This window comes from Callorhinus ursinus, unplaced genomic scaffold, assembly GCF_003265705.2.
Source record: "Callorhinus ursinus isolate GAN/ISIS: 27379988/994484 unplaced genomic scaffold, GSC_fseal_2.0 scaffold18, whole genome shotgun sequence".
NCBI lineage: Eukaryota > Metazoa > Chordata > Mammalia > Carnivora > Otariidae > Callorhinus > Callorhinus ursinus.
The window spans coordinates 31,081,037-31,095,447 of record NW_027397080.1 but is presented as its reverse complement, the minus strand read 5'-3'; the positions used below and the strand labels follow the sequence as shown (position 1 = coordinate 31,095,447).

General features: G+C 58.3%; 1 protein-coding gene across 9 annotated transcripts in view; it reads right to left on the bottom strand.

The window, feature by feature from the left end:
* Positions 1-2,724: 2,724 nt before the first annotated feature.
* Positions 2,725-14,411, bottom strand: part of RERE (arginine-glutamic acid dipeptide repeats) — a 411,538-nt gene continuing 399,851 nt past the window's right edge. For all 9 annotated transcript variants that reach the window (XM_025856826.2, XM_025856830.2, XM_025856827.2 and 6 more), the window contains 10 exons: positions 13,980-14,072; positions 13,386-13,585; positions 12,013-12,174; positions 11,398-11,511; positions 9,812-11,142; positions 9,481-9,703; positions 8,461-9,181; positions 6,511-6,657; positions 5,767-5,947; positions 2,725-5,419 (listed from right to left, as the gene is read on the bottom strand). In XM_025856826.2, coding sequence (XP_025712611.1) covers positions 5,386-5,419; positions 5,767-5,947; positions 6,511-6,657; positions 8,461-9,181; positions 9,481-9,703; positions 9,812-11,142; positions 11,398-11,511; positions 12,013-12,174; positions 13,386-13,585; positions 13,980-14,072 — 3,206 coding nt within the window. In that variant the 3' untranslated portion in view covers positions 2,725-5,385. The remainder of the gene's footprint in view (positions 5,420-5,766; positions 5,948-6,510; positions 6,658-8,460; positions 9,182-9,480; positions 9,704-9,811; positions 11,143-11,397; positions 11,512-12,012; positions 12,175-13,385; positions 13,586-13,979; positions 14,073-14,411) is intronic.

Below are 14,411 nucleotides of genomic sequence, written 5' to 3'. Positions count from 1 at the left end.
GGAGAAAGAGGGGTCACTTCAGGTGCCCCAGTAGTGACCAGCTCCCTGGATGGGGCCAAAGGCCCTTCTCTCTGGTCACCCATGCCTATGACTCAACAGCACATCTGGTCAGTGCACCGAGGAGCCTCCCTCTGGGGGGGGCCTGTTCGTTCAGTCAGCAAACATTTGCAAAAGCAAGTGCCTTCCACACACTGGAACCTGGTCGGGGTGGGGGGATGCGGGCGCAGCTTCTGCGGCCTGGGTCCCCAATATGCCGGAAGAAAACAATTACACACGACTTGGAAGCTGGTCCTGGTGAAGACAGCTACCAGAGGAGCTGCCTTGGGTCGGTCAGAGAATCGGAGTCTGGAATGCGAGCTGCCAGAGCCCCCCAGGGCAGCTGGGAACCCAGTGTGAGGACCCAGGGAAAGGACACCACCTCAGATACCGAGACCTCCAGGGGCCAAAAATGCAGGACAGAGAGGCCAGGAAGGGTGGGCAAATCCCGTGGTAAAGCACGCGCTGTTCCTGGCCACGGGCTCCAGCCACAAGAGACCCTGTAGCTCCGACAGCCGGACTCCCGCCGGGCCCTGCCTCCCACCAGGAGTCCCAGGACTCCAGAGAGCTCCCTCTCTCCTGCAGCCCGAGGAGTCCAACTGGACAGCCAACCCCACGGCCGCCTCCCCGGCGGGCTCGTCTGGCTGATTCTCCCTGGGAGGGGGCAGCGAGGCCAAGGGTCCCTCTGCCCCTTGGTGTCTCCACAGCTCAGGGGTCAAGTGCAGGACAGATACTTCCACTGGTCTTGGGGCCTGGGGCTTGACCCCAGCTGCCTGGTGTAACTGGGCCTGTTCGGATTCCACAGCTTTTGAGTCTGGGAGCCAGTCGACTGGGTTGGCCGGGAGAGGCCGAGGGTGATAGCTGAGCTCTCACACCGCTCAGGGTCTCACCGGGTGGCCGCCAGAGACTGGCGTGGGGACGACCCCTCACGTGCCTCGTGAGCTTCCACGCAGAAGCACTCCGGCCCTGGCCTTCCCCCGTCTGCCGCCGCACCCACAACTGTTCGGCTTCACATGCCTGGTATCTGAGGGTCTCGCGACTCCGTGTCAACGCGGGAGGTCACTGCTGATGCCCTGCTGTGCATCCTTACCCCGTGGGTAAGCGGCCTCAGCCCGCACAGGTGGTGCCTGGGTGAGCCGCCCGGCTCACCTCAACTTACCAGAGATTTCTCAACACGGCGACCACGCGCCCAGCCCCGCCGAGGGCCGCTTCCGGAGCTCCCGCTTCTCAGCCCCCCGGCCAGAGGGGCTGCTCAGCCGCCGCGCCCAAGCGGAGGATCCACCCACGGGGACTCCAACGCCAGCTCATCCAAGGGGCGAGAGGCCAGGGCGCGGCCAGGGGCACAGTGGCTGGACGGCAGACGCTTCGTCCTCCTCATGAATCCAATGTCTGCTGCTGCAGGCTCTCGGCCTCAGGAAGGGCGCATGGCAGGGTGGGGACGATGGCCACAGCTGTCCACCCCTCAGAAACCAGGGCCACCTGTGCAGCTCTGATCCGAGCGTCTTTCCCGCAGCATCAATCCGTTATGTTCACTCGGACGCTGAGGCCTTAGCCCCTCACCTATCTGGGATTTGTAGTTCATACATTTAGGCCACCAAACGCTATTTTCATAAAGAGCACCGTCTGGGTAAGCCGGCCGCTCACCCTTCCCTCCGCACCCCTGCCACTCCCATCCTGCCTTCACGACCCAGAACGAGAGTCACTTGTGCCCCCCACATCCGCTCCGGCCGACCCAACTTCATCCCCCCTAACGGGTTACCCAAGTCGCTGAGCAGGACTCCTGCTGTCAGAGAACACGGACCTGCCTCTAGGGGCATCGGTGTGGATGCCCCCCGGGGTCCCCTGGTTGGCAAAACTGTCTCTTCAATCAGGTAGTGACACAAGCCGTTCCCCAGGCCTTTACCACCACTAGGCGGTGTCGGCCTGGTTTGAGGGCAGTTTATCGATAGGGTTGCTCTTGCTCCGTCTCCCAGGGCATCTAGAAACCCATACTCCCGACGGGAAGGCGAGCATATAAACTTCCAGGGATAGTCTTGAAGCTTTACGAAAATGCGCTTGACAGCGTCAGAAAGCTCAGCCTGAATCCGTTCTAATGACTGCTGCCCCCTCATGGCCACACCCACACCCTGCAGGCCACCGGCTGGAATGCATCCCAACCTCGGAGGGCACTCTGAGGGTGGGCTGGCACCCGGGCAGGCCTCAGGGAGAGGCAGAGGGGGACGGGAGGAGAAGGCCACTGCACTGGTGGGCAGCTCAAGACCTCTCCACTAAACAGGGAAGGAGCTACATGCCTGCTCACCGTGGAGGGTGTCCCCAAATTAGAAGTGTGGGTGAGAGGCAGGAAGAGAAAGGAATCTGAGGACAGGGTGTCCACGGTCCCAGTGCTGTCATCCTCTGGGCCCATTCTGCTGCCTGGGTAAGTTCACTGCAGGTCCCGATTATCTCAAGCCAGCAGGTCGGAGCATCCCTGAGAGCACTCACCACAGAAACCCTTCCTACCAGACACGGCAGGAAGACTCTATCTGGAAGGTGCTCTGGAGGGTAGGGAAGCAGTGTGCCAGAAACAGCTGAGACCCGAGCTCTGCCCTCTGCCCCTTCCCCAGCCTGGGGAACCTGGGTAGGGGCAGCTGCCAAGACCCCCACCCACTCCCAGGAGTGAGACACAGTCCACTGGAGAACACCAGCTGCTGTAGTGTAGCTTGGTTTTATTTATGTCCACAAATATTTCAAAAAAATTACAAAATACTCAAATGGAGAGAACACAGAAGTCACGATTTCTGGGTGTCTACTCTGTTTACACTGTGTTATCTCATGGCAAACTACTCATATATACATTTAGCTTCAAGATATATATAAACGTAGCAAATCAGAATGTACACTCTGCTCTGCTGCTGCAGTGGGACATGAAGCTCAATCTTGACAACATTCAACAAGATACGTACAAAACACAGAAAAGCAAAACCAAACTTCAAACAAAAGGAAGGAAAATCCAAAAGGAAACCAAGGGGTTGGGCTTCAAAGACACTGTGAAGATCTGGGGCCTCCTAAACAAATTGGCTGACCAGGTGAGGGTTTCAGGTCCTAGGCTCTTAAATGGAAGAATCTCAGTGCTTCACCTTGGGATATGGGGGAAAACCAAAACCTAACGAGAAAACACCTTCAGACGGTCTTCAAGTAAAGACTTCTAAGTACTTCACTCTCTCTTCTTTGGAAAAACGGATGACACAGAGAGGCGGTCAAGAAGGTCTAACTGAATGGCAGGCACTGTGTTCCACCAAAAGGAAAACAAGAGATGCAGAGGAGGTGGGGGCCTCAGGCAGGAGCTGCAGGAGGGCCGGCCCTGCCCCCAGAGGAAACAAGTGCCTCCTGCCTGTGCGGCCCGAGTTTGGGGACACAGGACTCCTTTGAGCTCGCCTCCCTCTAAGGAGCTGAAGTTAAGGCAGAAATGGAACGGGAGAAAATGAAAGAGAAAAGCGACAAACATTTCCAGAACATTCCCAGCAGACAAAACAATCCTGTCTGTCCCAACTGAAACCAAACATAGTTTTAATAGAAACTGGAAATGCCCCTGATGCAGGTTTGAGTCCCGAACCTGAATCTCAGCTAATGCCTGCCGGCTTCTGGGTCAACGTGCCGGCCTTCCGGTCCTGTCCGTAACTGAGTCCCAGCCCTGGCCACACCCCACACCCACCGACCCTCGGGCACTCTGCCACGTCATCCAGCAGTCCGGCAGCTCTCCGATGGGACTACCATACACAATGGCAGAAGCGGCCCTCGAGTCTGAGGGGGGATGGAACAGGAAAGATCACACCCTGAGACAGAAGGCCGGATCCCCAGGTGCAGACATCCCCAGGTCCCCCGCCCTCCACCCCGGAGAAAGCACACCATGCCTGCAACTCAGAAAGGAGAGGTGGACGCTCCGCCGAACAGCTGGAGCCCTCAGACTGGCAGCTCCCAGGTGCAAGGAAGCCTGCCTTCTCATTCCATGTCAGCGGCTGCGACTCTTGTTCCTACTCCCAGGAGGAACAGTGGGACTCAAATGGTGTCCCCATCCGACGTGGGTCACCACGCACGGACCTGCTCCTGGGGGAGATGCACAGGCCGCCACCCACAACCATGCCAACTCCGGGGCCTCCAGCTGCGTGGCCAGGAGGACCTGGCCTCCCCACAGGAAGATCCTAATGATGACACACACAAAAGAGGTTTTTTTTAAAAAAACAAATTCCTCTGGCAAGTGTGTGTGCCGAGTTCTTTGTAAGGAATGGTGTTTTCTTGAATGTTCTAGAATGTTTATGAAATCGTCAGAGTATTTAAAAAGGCAGTTCATCCAGAACAACCCAATGTGTGTGCACAGAAATCTAGAAGGAAATCTACAATCAGACACACAGAAACATGTGCTTTCTTTCTATCCTGCAGAGACAGAACAAGGTGGACATTTAACTCCTGCACTCCTGGGACAAAATAAAAACGGTTTCATCTAACAGATATCCGCACCTCTGGCAAAGCAAAAGCTAGGAACAGACAGAAGTGAAAATCAAGGCAGCAAAACAAAGAAACGGTCCATAACATCATCCCTGCAGACCCCTGGATGCTCACTGCTGCGACTGCTCCGCGTCCCAAGCCTCTGCCCGTTTGCAATTAGTAACGCCCATCTGCTCCCTTTAATTAAAGGGATAATTATATATAACTTTTTATTAAAAAATCAACTCTGTATTCTGTCAATAGCTGGTAGGAATTCACAATTAGTGACATGGCTGGAAAAAATAGATCAGAATAGTTTGTGGAAGAAAAAAAAATGCCATTCTAAAATTATTTATTTACAGACGTAAAAAGCCATGCTGCAGAACTTTCTCAAATTATGAAGATCTCCTACAATGTATTAAAATAAAAGTTTTTTTTTAAAAATTATAGCTCTTGGATTCCAAATTCATATGCCACCTATCTGCAAACCTCGTGGGTTCTGGAACACACGTAACTGAGTGTGTCTGCACGCACAGTGAAGGGTGTGAACTGGATTCTAGCACCTACCAAGAAATCAAGGAAGGAAAAGAAAACTAAAGCCAAACCCCAAGATTGCAGGGAAAGTTTTCTGAATGTTCAGTCCAGTCCAGGACTCACTAAGTTTCTGGGGGACTGTCATGCAGGGAGACCCAAACCAGTCTCAAGGAATCCTCTCTACAAACAAACACTATTATGCTGATAACATTTTTAGTGGTGGGGTTTTTAAATATATAAAGAAATCTTTAGAAGATATTCTTTTTGCTTTTGTAGCTCATATTGTATGTAAAAAGTCCTGTTTCTCCCCCCAAGAACTGGGGTTTCCACAGCCAGCGCTAACAAATAAATAACTTATAACTGCTTGTCACCTTCTTTCTTCAGTCGACTAGAAAGAAAACAAAGGGAGAAAGTATTCAGTACCAGGCCTGGGAAGGTGGGACCAGGCATGCAGCTCGAGGGTGCAGATGACCGGAGTGGCCTCCCATGCAGGTGACCCTCCCCCTCCCCTCCCTCCCATCAAGATGGCTCCGTGGGAGTCCCCTCCAGGGCCAAGAGGCCAGGGCCCGCAGAGCCATGGGGAGGAGTCTGGCACTTGCTGATACGGGAGGAGCACGGTGGGCACGGCCAGGAGGGGCGACCATTAGGCTGGGTCAGTGGCCCACAGGTGGGGTACATGGGAGCCTGGGCTAAGAAAGTGAGCCCCCACCCCCTTCTAGCCCCTCCCCACCTCACCTGTAATAATCTTCCTGACTTGGTAGGTGGCCACCATGCATGTGGGGGTGTCCATGCAGCCACTGCTGTTCCATGGCCAGTCTCTGCAGCTCTGCTGACTGGGCATGCATGGCCTGCAGCTGGTGGGCTGCAGACATGGGGGGTGGAATGGCCCCAGGCAGGTCTCGGGGGTAGGGGGTACCTGCCAAACACAAAACAGCCTTCGATACAGAAAGGCCAGGGGAGTGGCCAGGATGAGGCCAGCAAGGAGGTCGGGTCAGGAGACAGCCCTGCGGGGAGGAGTAGGAGCCCACTTACTGTGCAGGGGCCGGCGTAGCAGAGCTCCCCCCCCCCACCCCAGGAGAGAGAGGAGGCCCAAAGTACTGGCCCTTGGATCCCCTGACCCTAGGGGTGGAGGTCAGGGGAGGATGGGATATGCACTCCCTCGTCCTCAAGGTTTCAAGCTCTTCCTTCTTCACAGAGGCCCACTCTGAACCCTCGGTTTAGACTCAGCGCCTCTGTCACTCCTTCACCTCACACTGTTCTTGTCCTGGCTCTAAGGACTCATTTATACTCACTCACCCCCAGCTCTCTGAGGGCAGGGGTCTGCCTGCCTGGCTCCCAGGTGGATTCCCGGCACACAGAAGGTATTTGTTGAATACGTGGATGGATGGATGGATGGATGGATGGATGGATGGATGAACAGGACGTCAGATACCAACCCAACTCTCACACCGGCCCCTCCTCCCCCAGGCGCATTCTTACCAAACACTGGATGACGAAGCATCTCGTGCTCATGGGGGGGCTGTCCAAGCAGAGGATTGGGGAGGGTGCCAGGGGGATAGGGAAAACGAGCCAGGTGAGGGCCAGCGGTCAGGGGGTCAACCAGCGGGTGCACTGGGCCTGCTGAACCTAAAAAAGAGGCAGAAGACCAGATGCAAGTGGTGCAGGGCTCCGGGGCTCCCTCCATGTCCGCCCTCCTTGGGTGTAATTACCAGTGACTTCCTCCTCACCATAGCCGGCTCCTGGCCAGCAGGGCCACCAAAAATCCTGACCCAAAGTGGCTGCCCCCACCCCAACCTGCAGTAAAGTTCCAGAAAGTAACACAGAGATAAGTTCACACACCATTTCCTCCTCTCATTCCTGAGCACCTCGCACCCCTACAAGCAGAGTCTCCTCCACGCTGTTTTATTGAGGACCCTTGGTCATCCAAGCCCACCTGGCCGAACACCCTAGGCCTGCCCTGCACCTGTCAGGTCCACAGGGACCCCAGGGCCGCCTCCCCAGCCCTTCACCCACAGAACCCACAGGGGGTCAGCAGAGCGGGTGCTGCCAGATGCCGCGTGCCGTTGGCAGGGAGGAGGTGCACTAAGCCCTGCTCTCTCCTCTCTGGGCCCTGTGCCCCTGTCTCCCTGCAGACTTCCCTTCCCACCTTCAAGCCCACTCCAAAGTTACCTTCTTGACGAGGCTTCCTCATGACTTTCTCATTGAAACCTTGCTCCCAGCTCCCCTGTTCCCTCCCCCTGGTTAGCTGTCCTCCAGAACCCGGACTGCTTTTCACACTCCAAGGTATACTGACTGCCCCCAGACTGGGCCGGTAAAACGGACAGGGTTGCTATCAGCATCTACAGCTGCGCCTGACATATCACAGGTGCTCCGTAACTATTGGTCACATGGATGAATGTTGTATGGACGAATGACCGCCTGTCCTCAAACAGCACTAAGACACATCCACTGGTTACACAGGGGCTTAGACAGCCCATGCCAGTGGCATCAAAGTTCCAGGTGTCAGGACCATGGAGTGAAAGGGACAGCTCCCAGGCTTCCGCAGAACCATCTGCCTGAACACAGTCCAACCTCCCCATCAGGGCTCAGTGCAGAGGTGGAAAGCAAGGTGCTGCCCTCCCCTCCTCTGGGCCCTGCTCTATCAGTCACCCTCCTCCCCAGCATGGAGGCAGGTCTGGCCACTCTGAAGTCCTGCATGTGGGCTGTGCCCTGGGACTCCATGGCAGGCCTTGGTCCCCGAGTGCAGGCCCAGCCCCTCCCACCCCACCTAGCCGGTCTGCAGAGCTATAGATGGAGCAGGGACTCCAGCTGCACCTGTCTGCCTTCCACCCAGCTGGCCAGTCGGCAGAACTTTGGGAGCTCTCATTCCCAGAACGGATGGGACTGCGTGGCCCCGACCAGATGAGCCAAGAGAAGCCCAGGCCCTGTACCCAAAGAGGGAACAGGAGAACTGTTCTTTTACGTTCTCACCGAAAGCTACCCTGGAGCCTCCCTGGGTGTCCCAGTTGCCTCCACCTGGGCTCCATCGCTCTGCCTTGCTCCTCAGGCCCCACTTCCTGTCTTTAACCCGACTCAGTGAGCACAGGCTGCTTCCCACCATCCCCGGCACCAGAGGTACAGGGCCAAGAACCTAAGCTTTATCCAGGAAATGGCAAGCAAAGGGCCCCAGGGTGACTCAGCATTCTGGGGACTAGTAGCTCTGGAGAACGGAGGGGCTGGGCGGAGACAAAGGCTGCGGGTGAGCGAAGCAACGAGAGGGCTCCCAGACAGACGCAGACCATTCCCAGCTGTCAGGGATGAGGGATTCCTTCAGGAAAGAACCGCCTCCACTTCCGGACAGTGGCTCTGCCTCTGCCCCTGCCCTGTACCTTGTTACACCAGAACTCAACCCACAGCACCCTCTCACAGCCCAGCCCGGGGGTCACCCACCTTGGTGGAGGGGGTCCTGCTGGTGGAGGTGGAGGTGCGAGTGGATGTGTGAGTGCTGGTGATGGTGTGGAGTCACGTTGAACATCTGCAGGCGGGCCAGAGGGTCGCTGGTCAGCGATGCCATGCGCTCGGCGTGGATCCGCTCGGCCGCCAGTCTATCAGGGTAGCTCATCTCAGGCCGTAGCTGGGGGCCCGCCAGGGCCAGTCTCTCCCTCTCCAGGGGGTTCAGGCCCGGGTGGAAAGAAGCAAAAGGGTGGGGGCCCGCAGTGGGGGGGATGGTGAGGGCGCTGTGCCGGGCGAAGTGCTCCATGGGGTTGGTGGCTGGGTGCAGGGGGTCCAGCTCCGGGGGCTTCACCTCGAAGCCTGGCTTCATCCTCTCCCGTAGCTCCCGCTCCCGGATCTCCCGTTCCCGGATCTCCCGCTCCCGGAGCTCCCGCTCCCGGATGGTGGGGTCCACGTTGTAGAGGCCGGGCATGTGGTAGGCCAGCAGGGGGTCAGTGGGGTTGAGGGGCATGTAGAAGGGGTGGTTGCGGTTGGTGGGTGACATGACGTGGGGCCGAGCGTACTCGCTCAGAGTCCGAAGGGCAGGCGTGTCGGGCCCGATGTATGGAGGCACCGCGGCAATGGTGGTTGGTGGCGGCTCGAAGGATGGCCGCATGTGACCAGGACCACTGAGCTGGGGGTCGCTGAGGCGGCCCTCGTGGGCTGAGCTGGACGCCTTCTGCTGAAGGAAGGGAAGGTGTGAGGGGCAGGCACTCACTATGCAGAGCTGAGCCTGGCCCTGCCGCCATCCCGCACAGGCCAGCCCACGTGGTCCATCCACCCGACACCAAGAGCAGGCCCCAGCCATGGCGGGGCACAGGCTTGGGCCGCAAGGACATGGTCCAGCCCCTGCTGGGACAGTCTTGCTTTGTGCCTACAGCTTCCCTTGTGCCCTGGATGGGGCTGTGCATCGGAGAGTGAGCCAAAGAGCAGAGCTGGGGAGGGACCCCCCCGCTGCCTGGCTGACCCCCAACTCACGGCTGCTCTCTCCGCCTCCCGCTCCCGCTCTCGTTCCCGCTCGCGCTCCTTCTCCTTCTCCTTCTCGCGCTCCCGCTCCTCTCGTGCTTTCTGCTCAGCCTCCCGTTTGGCCTTCTCCACGGCCTCCTCCCTCTTCTTGGCCAGTTTGGATCCCGCCAGAGGCATGAAATAGAGGTCTGTCCGCGCACACGAGTTGTAACCACGGTCCAGATGTTTGTAGAACCTAAAGAAGGCCACGTCTCTCGCTGGGGCCCCGCCGAAGCCGCAGCCTGCCCCAGCTGCCCAGCCCATCCCTGCCCTGGCTGTGCCCGCATTCCTGGGGAGCCAGTACCTGGCTGACTGGCTGGCATGGCTGGGGGTGTCCACCACAGTGGGCTCGGGGGATGGGCTCCTAGGTGGGGGAGGTGGGCTCTCAGGCTCCTCAGCATCATCCAGAGCCTCTTCCTTGATCTGGACCGTGGGGAGCGGGCAGGCTGTCCCCCCGGGTACGCTGCCTCCCGAGGGAACAGCAGCAGAGCAGGGTGCCTGGGCCGAGGGGCCAGGTCCTGCAGGTGGGGTGGAGGTGGAGGAGCAGGTTGGAGGGGTGATGGGAGGAGGGCCCCCAGGGACAAAGGGGTGCTGAGCAAATGGGGGCTGGGGGGGCACCTGGTGGAGGCCTGCTGGGGGGTGAGCGGCAGCAGCAGGAGGCAGGCTCTGGCTCTGCGTCAGCACTGGGGGCTGTGCAGGGGAGGAGGGCAGGGGCTGGCTCTGAGGCATGAGCTGCAGGGGAGGGGGATGCGCTGACGGGGGATGGTGTGTGGACAGGGAGCTCAGGGGCTTCAGTGCTGGAGGGGGTGGGAGGTTGGCGTTCATGGAGAAGGGCGAGGGCCCTGAGAGGTGAGGCGGGTGCTTGTGGGCTTGGGGGGCCGGCAGCTGGGGGATGGGCGTGGTGGGCGGGGGCTTGATGTGGGGCATGGCCAAGGGGGCTGGCGGCAGGGGCTGCTCCCGTGGGGGCTGCTGGGGCTGCAGTGCTGACTGCGAGGCTGCGGGCTGCAAGGAGGCATGAGGGAGAGCTGACGCCTGAGAGGCCTGGGGAGGGAGGCCAAAGGGCTGAGGGGGGCCTGGGTGCTGCAGCAGGGGCCCAGCCTGGAGGCTGTGAGGGCCACCTGGGCCCTGACTATGCAGCGGGGGCTGGCTGTGAGGTGGGGCGGAGGTCTGGCCAGCTGGCGCGGTCAGAGGCTGGAGCGGGGGATGTGGTGAGGGCAGCCGCTGTGGGTGCAGGGCGGGCGCCTGCTGGATATGAGCATGGGGAGCAGGAACCACCGGGGCCTGTGGCTGGCCGGGGGGCTGGGAGGCCGAGGGGGAGCCCTGCGGAGGGCCTGCCGTGGCAGAGGGCGCGGGCCCTGGTGTGGGGAGCTGAGAGGTTCCCGGTGGGGCGGTGGAGGGTGCTGGAGGGGCCGCACTGGGGGTCCCCTGCAAGGCTGGGGGCTGGGCCTGCAGCATCTGCTGCTGAGCCGAAGAGTCCGAGTCGCTCTCGTTGTCCTGGGGGCTGGGAATGCTGGGGGACGTGCTGCGGTTGTCCTGGTCGATGTCTTTGGGGTCACTGCTGCCCTCATCGTTGACGCTGTGGCTGTCCGAACTCTCCCCCTCACCTTCCGATGGCGAGTTGGGCCGGCTGGTCTCCTAGGGCCAGAGGTGGGGGGGTGAAGCTCTAGGAGAGCAGAGCCTCCTGCTGCCCTGCGCTGCCAGCGGACAAGGCGGCAAGCCTGGTCCCAGGGACCGCAGGTCCTCCTTCGACTTGGCCAGTCTCGGGAACCAATCTGGGTCCCTCCCTAGGAGATGGGGCACCGCTAGGCCCCAGGGAGAATCTGGGCTCAAGGACTCTCAAGGGGTGTTAGCTGCCAGCTACAGTCACAGTGGCTCAGCTGCGCATCTCACCTGGGTTTTCGTCTTCTTGGAGCTGGTCCTGTCGGCCTCCTCTGTGTCAGAGGCCACCTTCTCCCGCTGGCGCTTGGTGCTCTTAAGGGGGGATGAGGCTTCCTCCTTCACCTTCTGCAGCGGGAAAGCCCAAGAGGGGCATGAGGCCAAGGGAGAATGTCCCATTAGCCTCAGGGTAAATGACGATGGTTTGCTGACACCTTGCTCCCGAACTCGGAGTTCCATCTCCAGAAGCAAGAAAGCTCTGGAAGGGACTAGCTGAGGCCAGGAAAAAACAAGTATCTGGGGGTGGAAATAACTTGGCTTGGGGCGGGGGGGAGGGAGGAGCCTTTCCAATCACACCCTACCCTTTGCCCCTGAGGCCTTGGGAAACTCAAGGCAGAGATGGCCCCCAAAGGTCAGTGCTGGGAGCTGCACTGGACCCCCTTTCTCCAGACCCTAGACCCCAGGCCGCAGTCTGCAGCCCCAGTCTAGGGCAATGCTGATGCCCAGGGAGCCTCCAGGAACATCCTGCAGGCCCTCATCTGAGGGAGCTGCACATCAACTCCAGCAACCTGGGGTTTTAATGAGAGGCAGGGCCAAGCAGGCCCACTACCCTTGGGGACGGGCGCTCACCTTGGCTGACTTCTTCACTGTCTCCGCTTTACTGTCATTGCTAGAGGTGCTGGCAGCGCTGGGCGAGTTCCGGCCACTGGAGCGGATGTCTTCATTGATGGGCGAGGCACGACCATCAGGGCTGGCTGGCTGCTTCTTTCGACCACTGCGCAGTGTAGACATCTGCCCACCCAAACCGGAGGCTGGTGAGACTAGACCCCAGCACACACGCAGGAGCCTCAGGAGCAGACCCCACCACCAGCATTATGGCAAATACCAGGCCCTGGCAAGCACAGGCACCTCTGGCTGTCCCTCACTGTGTGGGGGGTCAATATGGAGCTAGGGGAGGAGGGGGTGAATGGGTGGGTTCACATGGAAAAGAGCAACTCTTAAACCCAAAGCACTCATCTCTAGGGATGGTCCTGGAGATTGTGTGGTAGAAACAAGCAAGATTTTCTGAGGGGGCAGAAGTCAGCAAGGGCCATCTACTCTGCCAAGTTCTCCAGAATGACAATCATACACTCTGCTTCAAATCACCTCACTCTTTCTGTTTATTCCACAGAACTGCCCACTTCCTCACCCAAACCAAACCAAACACCTGCTGATTTCATCTGACAGTACGAGAAGTGACCCAAAGGGAGAAGCCGTCAAATAATGTAGCTCAGCTCCTAAAACCACAAGCACTTGAGCATGTTTCTGCAAAGCCATGGGGCTCAGAAGAGATGGGGGGACAATGATTCATGTCAGTCCATCTGCCGGGTGGCCTGGGAACAAGCAGCCTTGACAAGATGCTAGGGTCAGAGGAAGGTGAACGGTGCCATCTACATGCGTATAAGGGCCACTGGGGAGGCCAGCCACAGGGAAGGACCCTGGGGCATCCCCAGCTCCCAAGCTGGGAAAACCCTTGCTCCCAAAGGTCCCTGCTGCCACATTTCCAACCTGGAAAACAAAACCTCTTTATGAAAAAGGCTATACAGTGAGGAGATAAATGTACAAAAAGTTTCTAAAACTGAATCAAATATTAGGAAAAAAAAAAAAAGCACCTGCAAGTTTTAAGTAGCAGAGAGATGCCACACTACAGGTGGTGGGCCCGGGGGCCAGAGGAAAGTTGGGAGACTTGTAAAGCCTGCACTGAACCAGACATTGATACCTAAGAGTTCTCTGTAAAAGTAAGCTCAGGACGTGCACCCCACTGACGACACGAGGCAGGGAGAGAGAAAGCAGAGGCTCTTTCCAGACCCACAGACAAAACAAATACCTTTGAGCCAATCATCACTTCTTTGAGGGGGCTGGTTCTCTACCTAAAACGAATTGCTTCCCACCCTCCTGGGAAGCACAAGCCCCAGCATCCTAGTAACCTGAAGTGGCCCGGGTCGCCTGCCCTGAGGACTCACCGAGCCACGACTGCGCCGAGTCCTCATGCTATGCTTCCCACTGAGCCCATCATCTTCCTCTTTGACAGGTTTGAACATGAATGGGGGAGGGTCCACGGGCTTCTCAATGGGGGGGAGCTCGCCGTATTTCTTGAAGTGGATACGGCAGTCCGTGCAGAGCAGGATGTTCTCCCGGCCCCCGTGGTGCCAGTCTTTGGAGGCTGCGTGAGGGAAGAGGAATGCGGGTGGGGGGCCCTTCCATCGGCTCAGACAGATGCCCATCACTCACTCTGCTGCTGCCTGCTCTCTCCTGAGGATTTCAGGAACATCCACCTCCCTCCCCAATCCCATGGTGCCTGGGAGGAGATGCCAACAGGTTCCCAAAAACACAGGTACCCCGACTCCGACCACACTGACTGTAAACAGGGAAGTGACAAAATATACAGATTTCTGCTTTCTCAAGTAACCCTGAAGCACAATGCAAATGTCAAGCCAATGACACTCTGGCAGATCTTCAACTGGACTCATGAAATGTTCAGAACCTGAAAAGTGCCTGAGCCTGGCCTGTCTCAGTGAATGCTCCCACTGTTCCCCCCACCCCCGATCCCCACTTACTGGTGGTAAAGCAGTGGCGGCAGGCGTACCCCTTTAATTCCTGCTCGCTGTCTTCACTGTCAAAGTCATCCTCGCTGGCTGAACTCAAGTCCACTGGGCATGGCAGGAACACAACAGGGGTGGGGGAGAAACCATCATGCTTGGCCAAGACCGGGACCACCTGTGACCTGCCCCAGGCTCTAAGCCAACAGTCAGAGCGGCCTGGAAGGCTGAGGTGGGGCAGTGTTCATGAAGGACCACTCTGAATTCCTCAGGGCCAAGAGATCAGAAGGAAGAACTCGTGTGTGGGGCGGTACACAAGGGTCTGCCCTACCCTATTTTTGGAGACTGATGTCACACCTGAATCCTGGCGTGGGAGGCACTGATACCCACAACTGGGAATGTGAACAGGCGAAGTACATCCATATACATTCCCTGACACATCCAGGCATC